Source organism: Myotis yumanensis, unplaced genomic scaffold (genome assembly GCF_028538775.1).
Source record: "Myotis yumanensis isolate MYYU_CA2020_CCGP unplaced genomic scaffold, mMyoYum1.0.hap1 SCAF_2, whole genome shotgun sequence".
Classification (NCBI taxonomy): Eukaryota; Metazoa; Chordata; class Mammalia; order Chiroptera; family Vespertilionidae; genus Myotis; species Myotis yumanensis.
In genome coordinates this window covers 47168793-47185096 of record NW_027223753.1, presented here as the reverse complement: position 1 = coordinate 47185096, position 16304 = coordinate 47168793, and the positions used below count along the sequence as shown (strand labels likewise).

At 39.2% G+C, this 16304-nt stretch overlaps 1 protein-coding gene across 3 annotated transcripts in view; it reads right to left on the bottom strand.

Moving 5' to 3' along the window:
* The window catches only part of DNAJC6 (DnaJ heat shock protein family (Hsp40) member C6), a 122105-nt gene that overhangs the window by 4242 nt on the left and 101559 nt on the right, over window positions 1-16304 (bottom strand). For all 3 annotated transcript variants that reach the window (XM_070405292.1, XM_070405293.1, XM_070405291.1), the window contains exons 13-17: window positions 15368-15502; window positions 10816-10884; window positions 9655-9774; window positions 3620-3883; window positions 843-985 (exon numbers count right to left, since the gene is read on the bottom strand). In XM_070405292.1, the coding sequence (XP_070261393.1) occupies window positions 843-985; window positions 3620-3883; window positions 9655-9774; window positions 10816-10884; window positions 15368-15502 (731 nt within the window). The remainder of the gene's footprint in view (window positions 1-842; window positions 986-3619; window positions 3884-9654; window positions 9775-10815; window positions 10885-15367; window positions 15503-16304) is intronic.

Genomic DNA, 16304 nt, shown 5'->3' with positions numbered 1-16304 from the left:
AGCATATTTTTCATTGAATGAATGGTTTAGTCAAGGTTAATGATGGCTACTCTCCTAAATGAATACATACCCTGTACCAACTATAAAACCAAGTATGGTTTAAAAGACAGACATGACTTTCTTTTACAGGAGATTGTCAGTTTGCCTAATGAACAAAAGTTATCAAGATGGAGCACAAACTTTTGGGAAGGAACATAAAGCTTCTGTGATGTTCTGTGAAGAGAAAAGCAAATACAACAAAGGATTTTCTACTGTACTTAAGCATGTATCCAATAATCTAAATATACATCCTCAACAACTGTTCAAATCTGTCTAGAAATGTGTTATATTTTTTCCAAATGATTGACTGGCTGTACTAGTCCTTTGAAGCAGTAACAGATTGGACCCTCATCTTCCAGTTTGTTATAGTGGCAGCATATGTAGTATTTTGTCACATAGGAAATGGACCTCTCCCTCTATGAAGGGCATTCTTATTCTCTTGATGTTTATAAGTTCTTCCACTACCTTACACAACTCATCAACATAACCACTCTTTTGTTTCCAAGCTAACCTGGGTCCCCCTGTTCACACAACATTCTCATCTATGAACTATCATCTGTTTCATCATCTGTGAAATAAAGCAGTTAGAAGAACTGGTTTTCAAACTTTAAAAAAAAAATGGAGAAACATTCTTTTTCTCCAAGTCAAATCTTCTTAGACTTCCAGAATCAGAAACAGATAAAAGCAGAATGGCTCTGGTTAAAAGTGGAGGAAAGCACTGCGGAAGCTGGGGACTAGGAACCTGACAGCTCCACACACATGACCTTGTCATACAGGATAATCACACTGGGCCAGGGACTTACCTTTAATTTCTCAGGATCCATTTCCTTAGCCATTTCTTCCTTTCTCATCTCGGCTATTGTTCGAGGCCCCTTTTTGTCTTTGTGTGCATTGAAGCCTTGACCAGAAAGTAGGTCTTCAAAGTCAGCTGCTTTTTGTTTCCCTTCTGCAATATAATTTTTTTAAAAAAAAATCATTATAGTTTTACCCTTAAACAAAGTATCAGACCATTGTCTCATAACACTTAGAATCTTCAAGTTGCTTTCACATGCATAAGTCCCCTTAATACTCACATTTACCCTGTGGGTACAGTATAAGACTCCCATGCTCATTTTATAGATGAGGAAAATGAAGTCCAGGGAACTGAAGAGATTTTTTCCAGAATCATATGCCATGTCCATGACAAAGCTAGGACTTGAGGCGAGATCATTAGACTAAATCCAATTCCATAATTGTTTCCACTGTACCATCTATGTATAGATGAGGGTAATATTGATTCTCCCTCACACTCTCTCCTAGTCATACAACTCCTTATTATCTATGATGGCACAAAGTCTGGGTCTTGGTGCTTGAAATCTATGCATGCCACCACTTTTCCTCCTATACCCAGCTGACAGTTTTAGTCCATCATAGTGGTCTTTTTCTACAAGTCTGGTTGGGGCCTCAATCGTTCTCATTCTATTTGGAGAGGTGGCCTAGCTGGTGGTGCAGAGACTCTGGAGACAGACTCCCTGGGGTCTGAATTACACAGCTCTGCTACTTCAGTAATGTTACTTTGAAACAAGTTACTTATCATCTCCATGCCTTACCTCATCTGTACAGTCTGTACTACTTACCTCATAGGGTTGTGTGAGAATTGATGTTAGCATTTTAAAGTGCTTAGAACAGTACCTGGATATTTAAATATTTATTAAATTAAAACAAAACAGAGCCCTATCTGGTTTGACTCAGTGGATAGAGCATCGGCCTGTGGACTGAAGGGTCCAGGGTTCGATTCTGGACAAGGGCACATGCCCAGGTTGCGGATTCAATCTCCAGTAGGGGGCTTGTAGGAGGCAGCCGATCAATGATTCTCTCTCATCATTGATGTTTCTATCTCTCTCACTCTACCTTCCTCTCTAAAATCAATAAAAATATATTTTAAAAAATTCAGAACCAAAACACAGCAGTCCATGCCATCAATGCCATCAATGCACTTCAACCAAAGTTGGTGTCCAAATCGAAACCCATTTGCCATCTCCATACTGTTAGGCACTCTATACACACCTTCGCACATGTACACATTGACTAGGGATTTTGCCTGTCCTGTTCACTACTGTATCCACAGTGTTTTCTACACTGAAGATGCTCCATAAATATTTGCTGATGAAGACACTCACCACACATCTACTCAAAATAAAAATGGGAAGGAAACCACAAGACTCGTGGAATTGTCCAAAGAATATCCAACACTCTCCAAAGAACGAACGTGATGTTACCTATTCCCAATAAAAGAATCCCTATCACGTTAGTGTTGTGAGAAGGCACCTACGTCATGACCAGTAGAGTGTGGCAGTTAAGAGCAGACTTTCTGGGGCCAGATCACTAGGGACCAAATCTTAGCTTTGTCACTTACAAGTTGTATGAATTTAAAAAATTACTTTATCGATCTCTGTCACAGATTCCTCACCTACAATATAGGGTTAGTTTTGAAGATTATATGAAATAATCCATGAAAACTGTTTAGAATGGCAATTGACATGATGTAAGTAAGTACTCAATAAATGTTAGTTACTGCTACTAGGAAAAGTAGAATTTCTCTCCGTGGATTCCGTAGAGGGAAAGGCCTATTTCCTCATCATGTCCCTATATATTTAATTCCTGGGTATGATCAGATCAACTGGAATGCAAAATGTATCATACCAGGCTTTATAATAAATTCAAGTTTAACCACCCCTGCTATGCAAAATATTTTTACTCAGCAACAATCCCATTCAAAAGTTAAAAATAAAAAGAAGCCCATCCAGCATATCCTAGAGCCTTAGCTGTTGGCCCATATTGTGTTCTCAGAAGAGAGGGAAAACCATCACAGGAAACCCAATGGCCTCAGGAACATCTGCTTATGCAGCATAAGACTCAATGTCTAAGACAGATTCACTGTAACCAGGACCCAAGGGCAAATGTGAACACAGTGCTTAAGAAGTTCCCAATCTTTCTCTTCTACCCCTTCTTTCAAAGGAATGATAGCTTCAAGATCCACCCACCCCTCCACTCATTCACTCAATATTCACTTAGTGCAGCGGTGGGGAATGTCTGGCCCACATGCCATGTAAGGCCCTTGAAATCATTTGGCCTGGCCCTGCCAAGGCATTAGGGGTGAGTTAATTAAATGTTTGGCCAAATACAGCAGGCTAATTTTTAAGTTGATAATTTTGTATGGCCCGTGAATGGTGTTATAAATATCCAAATGGCCCTTGGCAGAAAAAAGGTTCCCCACCCCTGATTTAGTGCGTATGGTGTGCCAAGCGCTATGCGATGCGCTAGTGATAACATGGTAAACATACACACATCTGGTCTCAGTGTGGGGAGAAACAGACAAGTGAAGCAACAGTCATAAAATGATAAAGCGTTCAGAGCATGGTAAACCCAGGTACTCTAGGCACAGAGTTGGAGGCAGGGGTCATGTTGTGTCTCTACAACTGTACGATTGCCTCAGAAATCATTGGAATTATTTTCTGTCTCCTTCTTAGGACATCCATCCATCCAGGTAGTATGACAACACAGGCCACGCTACAGCCACGCTCCATACCATCATCCTTACCCAAATTAGTCGATCCTTTCCCACGTTCATTCTGGACCCCAGGCATGGCTGAGAAGCTCACATTGTAGTTGGGCCGGTTCTGGGGAGAGGAGTGCGGCATGCTGGGCTGTGGCTTAGACTGTGTCTGCTGCCAGTTGTAGCCACTTCCCTGCTGCCACCCTCCACCCATAGGTTGGGGAGAAGCTTTCTGTGGTGAGCTGAGAGGTGGAAATCCCCCACCCAGTCCAGTTGGTGTGGTGGGTTTGCTGGCAAATGAAGAACTACCTATAGAAAAAAAAGGGGGGGGGGGTGGAAGAAATAAGGTAATGCTGTTTTGAGTAGCCTTTAACTCTTGTGTCCTGAGTTATTGTTTGCAATAGCTTTAGTGGAAATTGCTTTGACTAATAGCACTATTAACCTTCCTAATACTTAAAAAAAAGCAGGTATGTATTTCCTTTAATCCCCACAATGACATTTTTAGGTATGTATTAATAGCCCCATCTTTTCTTTAGATGAATAAACTGCTCAGAGCAGTTAACTGATTTTCTCAGAGTCATACAACCAGCAAGCGACAGAACAGAGATTTGAATCCAAGCCTTTGACTCCACGCCAGAAGAGCCTTGGCTCTCCCCACTGTGCCTTTCTCTCCTCCATCCCATCTTCAGAGCAGATTCTACTTCTTGACTGGACTAAAGATTACCAAATAATGAGAACAGGAAATAAAACAAAATATGTTCACTCATTAAGGTGCTATTTAAACTTCGACGATCAGGATTAATTATTATTTGTTATAAGTACAAGCGTGGTTAATGCTCAAGAGTACACAAATATGTTTTGAAATTTCATGAGTAGGTTTCAATTTCACACTACTTGGATTTCATTGCAGGAGAGTAAACACAGCCAACTTTGAACAGAACAAAGGATCTTATTCAACCTTTTAAACATGATATTATTTTGTGCCAGGAATTTAAGTAGAATCCTGATTCCATAATCCCCTAACTTAAAAGTATTCACTGAATACATGCTGGGCTGTTTCTAAAATAGAAAGACCAGTTGTAGCTTGTGTTTAAAGAGGTAAAATGAGAAACTGCCAGTTGTAGTTGTGATCTCTTGGGACCCTTTCATGCACCAAACCCAACGTAACAATGACAATAAAATAACTAACATGTCAGAGCTCTTTAGAGTTTACAAAATATGTTTATGTATATTATTGCCTTCGGTCTATGCAATAGATACTCTTAGGAGATAAATAGTATCATTGGTCCTGCATTAAAGATGAGGAAAGCAAGCCTCAAAAAGGTTTACTAATGTACTCATAATCACACAGGTAGTTAACGGGGTTGGGAATTGATCACACACATCCTACCTTCGAATGTCATGTTTATTGGCTGCACCCAAATCCCTAATTCCTCCCCAAATTTCTGAGCTTTTCACTATAATTCACTCTTTCTTCTTTCTAAAGACATTTTCCCTCTATTATGATCTGGGATTCCTCCTTCTTTCCCCACTGGGAATATTGTATTATGGTCACTGGACTTGGAGTCCATCTGAATTGGAGTCTCAGCTCTGTCTCTCATTCACCCATTCAATCTTGCATGCATGCATTTATTTATTCATTCATATATTCATTCATCAGTGTTTTTAGAGCATCTACTATGTGCTGGATCCTGCGCTGGGCACTGGGAACAGAGCCAAAAACAATCTATAGAGCATCCTTTCACTTCTGAAGCTCCGTGAAAAACTTCACCTCTTTTAGCCTCAGACCCCTCATCTGTAAAGCAGAATTACATATACATCACAGGTATACTGTAAAGACCCAATGGCTGTATGAAAGTATTTCAAAAATCTTGAATCAAGGGGCATTATACATTATAACATAATGGAAGTGCATATGCCCAGCAATAGTGAGCACATACTAGTACATGATAAGGGCTCAATAAATACTAGGCAATAGGAAAGGTCATGACAGGGCATATTCTCTGAAGCTTGGGATTGGCCCCTCTCAGACTGTAACTCAGAGCATGAAGCATCTCTTCATGAGCCCTTGGGCCCACCGGCCCACAGGACATTAACATAATACACACCTTAGGCTGGGTATTCATTCTACACTGAGATTTCACTTTATATTTCAGGGATGCTTGCTATCTATATATATAAAATAGAGAAATATGCTAATTAACTGGGACGCCATAACAGGTCGACTGGACAGGAGGAGGTTGTGTGCGCAGCGTCGGGGCGGGGCAGCAGGGACCCCTGCTCGCCTGTGCTGGGGGAGGGCCTGATCAGCAGCGGCTGTGGCTGCTTCAAGGGCCGGAGAGGGAGGCAGGGCCAGACCAGCGACTCGAGGGTGGGCGATGCCGCGCGATTTCAAATCGTGCGCTGGGCTCCTAGTCTTTTATAAAAGCCTAAGCGACCATTATTATCGGATGACCAGACGACCAGACGACCAGACAACCGGGTGTTAGCTATGACACTCACTGACAATCAGGGGGAAGATGCTCAACGCAGGAGCTGCCCCTGGTTGTCAGTGCACTCCCACAGCCAACCTCCTGCAGCCGGCCAACCTCCCGAGGTTCCTCCCTCCCCCCACCCCTGCCAGCTGGCCCCCATCAGCCCCATCAGGACTGGGTGAGATGGCCCCAATCACCCAGATTGCCAACCAGATCGAGGGACCCCACCCATGCACGAATTCGTGCACCAGGCCTCTAGTGTCTGTGTGTGTGTGTGTGTGTGTGTGTGTATGAAATCCAGTAAATATGGACAAGCCTAAAGAATTTTTAAAGCCTTCCATATTCCCATAACATTGTCATTTATACGTTCATTTCTGAAACACTGTTGAACATCTTCTACATGCCAGGCTGCAGCTACAGTGGTAAAAAGGCTGATATTGACCTTGCTCTCAAGGGACTTATCAACAGGGTAGGACTTTCTAATATCTACCTTTCCAGAATATTTCTACCCATGTTCAACAATTCTAAGTTTTAATGCTACTGAAGCAGCAAAACCCAGAGGCCAATGCTATCCTCATTAAAAGCTAAAGCATGGTTGACAGCCTTAGTTGTGCATTAGAATCACCTGGGGGGCTTTTTAAATTCCTTATTCCCAAACCACAGCCAGATCAATTAAATCAAAACATCTAAGTGAGGAACTAACGTATAGGTGTTCATATCAGAATTGTTAAATGTGCAAATACCTTAAAGAGAAGAACACTGTTTTTTGTATTTTCTAGATTGCAGGTATAGCTCTAGCCAGTTTTCTCAGTGGTTAGAGCCTTGGCCCAAGGACTGAAGGGTCACAGGTTTGGTTCTGGTCAAAGGCACATATCTCAGTTGCAAGTTCCATCCCTGGCCCCGGTCAGGGCATGTTCAGGAGGCAACCAATCAATGTGTTTCTTGTGTTTCTTTCTATCTCCTCCCTCCCTTCCACTCTCTCTCTAAAAAAAAAAAAAAAATCCATGGAAAAAATTATCCACGGGTGAAGATTAACAAAAATAAATAACTTGCAGGTATATAATTTGGAATTATAATTTTTACTCTAAAGTGATTATCTAGGAGTCAAAAATTCTAGCTTATAATCCTTGCACATACACATTCATTGTGTGGCTTTAGGAAAGTTACTTAACTTTCCTAAGTTATGTGACTAGAAAGAGGGAGAAATTTGGGGGACCAATCTCTCCAGCAGTTGTAAAAATTACTGCATTTCAAAATTGGCAGAGAACTCTTGAACTCCTCCTAGTAGATTTGTTACAGTGATATGTGTGTAGCTATTCAAAACTATTTTTGTTATCTGACTATTAATATTTTGATCCAGGGAAAAATAAGATAAACATATACAATAGGAGAAGACAAGGAAGAACCCTGTGGAACCGGGTGGAAGTCTATATATGCATATCCATTCATCTCCTGTATCTACTGAAAGGTAGAGAATGACACCCACTTAGTACCAATGAACATACTTAGTGTAAAGATTTTGGTTTCTAAATACCATTCCCCACGAAAGGGAGTAAAGATACTTTGGAGAATGACTGATTCCAGAACTAGGGTATAAAAAGGTCAGGACAAGCCTGGAACATCTTGTTGTACTATAAAGGAAGTAAGTTCTCATGGAATCTAGTGAAAAGGGCATAGAAGCCAGAGCAAAGGGTCTTTAACAAATCAAATCTGGGACAATGTGAACACTAAAGGAAATAATGACAGTAATGAATGATAACTCACTGGATCAAAAAAATCCATTAGTCTATTCTGATGTGAGGGAGAGGGAGGGAGAAAGGGAGAAAGAGAGAGAGAAAAAAGAAAAAAATTTTTTTCTTTACAGTAAAATGCCAATTAATAAATGTAGAAAGAAAGAAAGAATCAGAAAGATCACAATTTTGCAAGTATCATAACAATGACTACTTCAGGAAAGAATCATTAATGAATGCTAAAATCGGTAGGTAAAAGTCAGGTGGAGAATATAATCTTATCTAATAGGATTATCTCAAATAGGATAGCCTCAAATTATCTCCCCCAGATTACTCATTAATTACAAAGAGGAAAATTATAATTTTATAATGAAGGAAACTGGCAGACATCACCTTAAGCATGTGATCAAAGTTAACAAATTGAGACTTGCTTAATTGGCCTGTGCCCTTCAAGTTTCAATGTCATAAAAGGCAAAGAAAGGTTGAGGAATGATTCCAGATTAACAGTATCTAAAAGGATGTGAGAGCTAAATGCAAGACATAATGTTGGATTTAAAAAAGAACCTACTATAATGGTCACTCTTTATCTAAAAAGGAGGATTATAATATCCTCTACTTCAAAAGATTATTGGGAAGATTAAATAAATTTATATATGTAAAGCACTTAAAATAGTGCCTGGCACAAAGTAAATCCCCCAGTAAACAGTTATTATATTATATATTTACTCACTTACTATTTATTTACTTTTCTAGAAGATAAACTTTAGAAAACAGAAATTTTGTTATTGTTGTTTTTGGTTGGTTGGTTTTTATTAAAACAGTATTAGCATATTGAAGACACTAAATAGTTGTGAAATGAAAAAATGGGGAAAAAATGAACAGCCAATGATGTTTGATTTGAGGTAGAATTTCACCTGATGTTGTTATTTAAATTTTTTAAGCTTACATTAGGATACAAAGAAGGGAAAATAATTTTGAGAATTCTTAAAAGAATTCTAAAACATATATAAGGAAAGGTCAAGAGACTGATCCAATTACTGTCAAAATGGTAGCATGCTCTCGTTTCCCGCAGACAATTTGGCTCTAAATACCCCAGGGCTTTCTGAGAACCTGAACTATCCACCTGGCTAATCTAAACCTTCATGTCAGGGCCCACCCACCCTTGTTTAACAGCTCTGCACTGCCCAGAGGAGGAAGGAAAAGGGAGGGAGACAAGGCTTCAGAACATCCAATGAACTACTCCTTGCAAAAAATGCTTTCTTGGTGAAATAGTTTGAGAATACTTCAAACTCTATACCTTTTGGGAAGCATCACTATGATCATTTATTCTCAGAAGTTTTTGCAGTCATCAAAGTCCACCGAACCCAGTGTTTCCAAAATTACTTGCTCATGTAACACTTATCCTCTAATAACAATGAGCACACGGTGAAAACCACTTTGAAAATACTATACAGAGAGTCTATTTTTTGTATGTAGTTGATGGTGAGAAGAGGAGTACCAGTGTGAGGACCTCACTAGTAACATCACAAGAACACCTATGCACAGCTGGCCCCAGGGGGCTCAAATCTACCTGCCCAGTCTCACCGCTCACGTTTCCCTACGCTCTTGCTACTTTTACTGCAAACTCTGTTGTCAGATGCTCCTAGAAATTCTAATTTATTCATCCTACTAATCCAAAATGGATTAATAGGGGTTAGTTAGTGGGCTGACTACTTAAAGCCTATTTTTTGCGTATGTGTTTAAAGCCAATCTCGGGTTTAGAGTGTATATCCTTAAGAATGTACAACATTTTAGGTACCAGCTTATTATAACACTAAGGATTTAGATTTGAGGTTTTGTGGCCATAAGTAAATTTCTTAACCTGTTAAGTTTATACCTAGTGTCCCAAGGTCAGCAAAAGGATCCAGAGTCTGGGGTTTGTTTTGATGGGTGGGAGTTCCATGTGAGGATCCGGTGGGGCTGGTGGCAGCTGACTTGCTTCCCATTCCAAAACCTCCTGAAAAGGAATAAGATAATTGAAAATGAGTTAGTTGTCTAAGGCTAAATTCTGAATTTTGTCTCTAAGGGTAAATTAGGACAGGATTTGGAAATATGTTAGAAGTTGGTAGACCTTGTTTTTCTGAACTTAAGTGTCCTCGAGCAGAGACAGGGCACAAAAAAAGGCATATATGTTGTTTCCTGGCCACACCTGTGAACTATTATGTCCAGTGTTTACCTTTTCTGTCATCTGACTTCATTCTTTTTATGAGATTTGTAGTCAGGCCTGGATCTGAATTCTGTCTCTGCTATTTAATGAATGAGTGGCCTTGTGCACATTGTTTAACTTCTCTGAGTTTGAACATTTTCTCGTTTGTTAAGAAACAGGAACTGCTTCAGAAAGTTGCCATGATAAGCACAGTGTGTGTGTGTGTATGTATGTGTGTGTATGTATGTATGTGTGTGTGTGTGTGTGTGTGTAGCTTGTACAGTGCTGTGAATGCAATCACACAAGTTGGTTCTCAATAAACACCATCTCGCCATGAGAAAGAACTTATTTATGAAATCACAGACAAATCCAGCTCTGAAACAAGTCCTTTGTGAAGAAGGAAGACCATCCAAATTATTTAGCAGCTACTTTGCACTAGAAATTTTCAAATAAGTTATTTCACTTAAAACTATACAACTATGTGGGACAAGAATTATGGATCCCACTTTGCAGATAACAAAACTGAGATTCAGACTTGTAAAAAATAAATCCAAGAACTTCTAAGTGGCGGAGTTAGATATATACCCAGATCTGCCAAATTCTAGCATCAAAACAGACATTCAGCAAATGAGACTAAGAAAAGTAAAATAACATGTAATACATGTTATCATGTCATTACCATGTCATCAAATGCATTGGGAAAGTTCCACAAGAATATAAGTCTTTAGGAAAGATCAACACAAATTACATAGGTGGGCTAGAATACTCTGTAAGTACTCACTTCATTCTGGGTGAGCAGTCATGCTTTAGCAATTGGTTACATATGCATATGAATAGCCTGCTGACCTTTACCTGGTTTAGTCTGCCAGTCCCAACCTCCTGAAACATCTGGCTGAATATTCACAGCAGGTGTACTCGAAGCTAATAATTAGGAGAAAAAAACAATTAAGAAATGACAGCTCAGAACCTGCCTTTCTAAGTTCACCTAGTTAAGTGCTATGCTGTCCATGAGATCTGCATGGCCTCCCAAGGTCCCAAGGGATCCTGAGCTCTCAACACGTTTTGCAGCACTTGATAATTTGTGCATTCCTCATTTGTGACTTCCATGAGGGTTGGTAAAAGCCATATAAGTATCCCCCAAAATGTATACACAGTTTAACAGCTGATAGCTCAACTGATTTTTTTTTCATATTTAACCCACTGGAATTAATAATGGCAGCCAAAATGTGTGTACATTACATTTTTTTAGTATATTGTTTATCTCTGTCCCTTCTTTGGCTCAATTTCATTTTACCTCCATATCCACCACACACTTTGAAATATAACTGTGCATAGTCTGTCTTCACTAAATTGTGAGTTCCTTGAAAGGCAGGAACTACCTGATTCATCAATGTGTGTCCCACTTCTATAGTTATCTGGAAGTCGGTGGGCAATAAGAAAAGATGAAAAAAACAAACTCAATTTGTCTTCAGTTGGCATGAACAAGGGTATGAGCGGCATGATCAACTTAGAACTGAACTTTTGTTTTCTTCTTTGTGTGACATGAATTGAAAATAATCAGTCTTTCAGAGCACATATTAGGTACTGACTATATGCCATCCACCATGATCATGTTAGAAGTATATCTATTGTCACTCAAAACAAACTCCTTACAGCTCCCACTCAAAATAGACCCCCTAGCACCTCTAAAAATTCCAAATGTAGAATTTAAAAATGTTTAGCTAAAGAGAATCATGTGTATACAATGTATATACATTGGTACTAAGTTTTTTCTGAATCTATAAAATCCAAATAAGAAACAGGATGTCATAAGAATTTCTTTCTAAGGCACCTCTAAGTTCTGTCCATAAAATCCGTGAGTAAAATGCAAATACTAAACATTGCAAGTTGGATTTAATACATACCCTCATTCATCACCATGACCACACTGCCACCACTACCACCACCATCACCACCACCAAAAGAATTATGAAATCACCAAGATTAGCATTACAAAGTCTTATATTTTCTTGTTTGCTTAGAATAAACCAGGATGTTTTCTACCTTCCCATCACTAAGTTAAAAAGAACATGCCATTATCAGCAATTACAGCTCTTTCCTTTCTATTCTTATTCCACAGTAATCCCTGAAAACTGAGGTGGAAATTAGACCATTTTGCCAACCCTTGCTGTCTGACTTCCTTTACACTCTGATCTTAGTGTTACATCCAACTAGGATGTAGAACTGGGTGTCAGAATTTCAACTTTATTACTAATCAAACCCAAAAATCCTTACGCAAGGCACCATGCCAGGGAACAGATAACTAAAAGACACATTGCCTATTTTCAATAAACTTAAAATCTGTTGGAGATGGAAATATATAAATTAAAAGGTAATTACCTAATACTTTTATTCTCCATCTTGCCTTTCATTATAGTTATTTGTTTATTTTTTCTTCTAACACTATGCTCTAGTGCTTATTCTCTTTAGAGTAGATGTTCAATAAACATTTGTAGAGCTCAAAGGTAATATTTCTTGATTTTCAGAAGAGATTGGTGGTGCCTTGTAGAAATCAGGAAAATGACTCCAGGTTTCCAGCTTGAACAGCTGGGTAAAAGAACGGGTATAGGTGCCTTTTGCTCAGATAGGGAATTCTAGAGAGGAGCAATTCTGACCGCCCAATCTGACATCTGAGTCTCACATATATGTTATCCTATACCAAGAATATGCAAATGATCTACTACAGATGGAATGATCATTGATTTCCAAGCAAGGAGAGTGGAAAATTCTTTTCACTCACTGGCAAGACACAGACAAAAATGGCTACAGGACAAAGGGGTGCTAACTCACCTACATTGGGTAATAACATGTTCTAACCAGCTCAAAAGAAACAGAGAACCAGATCCAGAACTGCCATGCTGAAGTATAAACATCCACACCCCCAGGACATAAAAGGTAGAACTCTTGTGAAAATAATAAATTCAAAGTACCAAAATCAGGAAAATATATAACCTTATTAATTCTATCATGGTGCATCAAAGAAGCATAGATAGGAAAAAATGAGTTAATTCATTTTATATTTACACATTCAATAGAAAGATAGATAGAAAGCACCCACTGTGTGCCAATAATTATTCTAAATGCTAGGGAAGCATTAATGAGCAAACAAACAAAAATCCCTGCCTTGGTGGGAAAGATAGACATAACATGTAAGTACACTATTAAAATTAATGAAGTTGCCCTAACCGGTTTGGCTCTGTGGATGGAGCGTTGGCCTGCGGACTCAAGGGTCCCAGGTTCGATTCAGGCCAAGGGCATGTGCCTTGGTTGCGGGCACATGCCCAGTGGGGAGTGTGCAGGAGGCAGCTGATCGATGTTTCTCTCTCTCATCGATGTTTCTAACTCTCTATCCCTCTCCCTTCCTCTCTGTAAAAAATCAATAAAATATATATTAAAAAAAAATTAATGAAGTTGATATTGGAAAGGAAACTGTAGTAAGGGCAGGGGGGATGAGTTGGGATTGAGAAGGTGACAGTTGAGCAAAGATCAAAGAGGTGAAGGAGTTAGCCATGTGATGTCTGGGGATGAGAGGACAGCCACTGCAACAGCAATTAGGCCAGTATGGCTGGAATGAAGAGAGCAAGGAGGAGAGAATAGAAAATGAGGTCACTGGGGTGCTAGAGCACATAGGGCCTAGGTAGGCCATTTTGAGGAGGACTTTGGCTCCCATGCTAAGTGAAATAGGGAGCTATTTTGAGAAATGATGTGACTTACATTTTAAGTAAGTAAGCAAAAACAACAGCTTTAATCTCCATCCCTGCATCTTTCTCTCCAGGGAAACCAACTTCCAATCAGGAGATTCTCTTAGGTGAGCACTACACAAGGGTGAGAGGTGCATTTCTTGTATGTTGTCCTGTGGACCCACCTCAAATAGTTTGAGATTTAAGACTAATTGGAAATCACCCATAAAGGTTATTCCTAGACTGATTCCTATTTCAGTCAAGTTACAGTCTGACCTATGTTGCATAACGCATCTTCCTTTTGCATTGGCCTAACTTCCATGAAGTCAAGCTGATGACTGGACTGCATTCTCCAGACAAGCTCAGGGTGCCTTGAACAATACATCGTTTTCTAGTTTGAGGCCAATAATGTTCAATAGCCTTCAACATCAAGAATGAGACACAATTCTCTAGCTCAAAGCCATTTGCCCTTCATCGAAGAGTTCCCATTTTAATCTGTTTTGCACTTACAAATGGATGTGATCACTATTCTTGCCACACAACCCAAGTCTCTAAAATAATCTATAATAATAAAAGCATAATATGCTAATTAGGCTGGACAATCTTCCAGATGAAGCCAGGGCTGCAAGGGAAGCCCAGGTCCCGGGTGCCAGAGGGAAGCCGGTACTGGCAGCCGAGGGAAGGAAGGCCTACTCTTGCATGGATTTTGTGCATCGGGCCTCTAGTAAATATATAATGTGGGCCACATATGTAATTTTAAATTTTCTTTTTTTTAATTGATTTATTTAGATAGAGAGAGGAAAGGAGAGAGAGAGAAAAAAACATTGATTTCGTTGTTCCACTTATTTATGCATTCATTGGTTGCTTCTTGTATGTGACTAGAGATCGAATTGGCAACCTTGCATTTAGGGACAACGCTCTAACCAACTGAACTACCCTGCCAGATGTAATTTTAAATTTTCTAGTTGTCATATTAAAAAGGTAAAAAGACATTGGTTAAATTAATTTTAGAAATATATTTTGTTTAACCTAATATATTCAAAATATTAACAAGTGATCAATATAAAATACTAATGAGATACTTTACATTCTTATTTTGTATTGAGTTTTGAAAGCTGGGATGTTATTTTATACTCAGAGCACATTTCACATAGACTAGCCACATACCAAGCGCTCAATGGCCACTTCGTATTAGATAGAATAGCTCTAACTCATCAGGGTGCTGTATTCTAAACCTCGTTCTGTAGCATACTGATTTTGTGGAATGCTCATATCACATTTTATTAACTTGACTCATATTTTTCCACATTTCAAAGATGTCTTCAGCTAGGATGCATCTTCCAATCAACTAAAAGTAATAGCATTGTTTTCTTCCTTATCAGTACATAAAATAAACACCCTACAATCAATGGTATCATAATTCTATGCACGTAGCTCTAATACAAAAAAGAATTCCACAGTCAAATAAGTTTTAGAAAAGCTGAGTAAAACAAAGCTAAACAGGCTTGTTTATGATAAGACACCCAGAGCTTTTAATATGGTAATATGAATTGTTAATGTCCAAAAGAGAGAGATGCATGTAGCTTCTCCTCACCCCACCCCCAAACACCTACATGATGCTTTTAACACTAAGTACCTATGGGTATCTTGTGGAAATCTATTTCACAATATGAAATACTTCTTACCAATCAATGTAGGCGAAGGACTTCTCGTAGGCTGAAGAAAGGGGTCACTGGAAGCACTGGACGTGTTCAGGAAAGAACCCAGCAAGTCTGGACCTGATGGTTTAGAAGGTGCTCCAAATGGGTCAAAGGCGGCACCTAGAAAATAAAAGAGAAATGTGTTTGTCCTATGAGTTCATTCATTCAATAAATATAGAAGAGTTATCACTATTTCCAGGCCCTAGGCCAAATACTTGAAAAATCAGGATGATTCCTGCCTCCTGGGCTATCCCACGGGCCCATCCTATCCTTAAATGTCCCCCAGGGCTAACAAAAGTTTGTGAATGAACTAAGAGGATGAGAAGAAAGTGGGCAGCTGAGGTTTCCAGCAACAATGCAACAACACTAATATTGTATCATTTCTTAGGATTCACGTTGCCCTTCATAAAGAATACCTCAGCTGATCCTCAATACCTCTGTCTTCTATCAGACAGAAGTGGTGTTATTTTCATTATATAGACAAGGAAACTGAGGTTTAGAAAGCCCAATATCAAGTAAATAATAGGGCTGACATTCAGGCTCAAGTTTTCTGACTCCAAATTCCAGGAATTTCCCAAAGGCATCTCACATTTCTCAAGGTGTAAAATGAATGTGATCAAAACCATGCAGAGCTGCAAGTAAGTAATTGCCCTTTAATATCTCATTATTGGACAAGGAATAAAATTCCCTTTAGCGCCTTATATTGAGATGTCACTTCCTATTCTGTAAGTCTCACACTAGTGAATTAATTGCTTCCTGGAGAGGAACTGACCTGTTTAGAAATGGACAACTAGAATCAAACAAGTTAATGAATAAATCCCACTCTTAAAGCCCAGGAAGGATATATGGTTTGATGTGTTCAGCTATGACTTCATTGCCACAATGTTCTCCTATAATCAGATGGGCAACGAATTAACCTTGT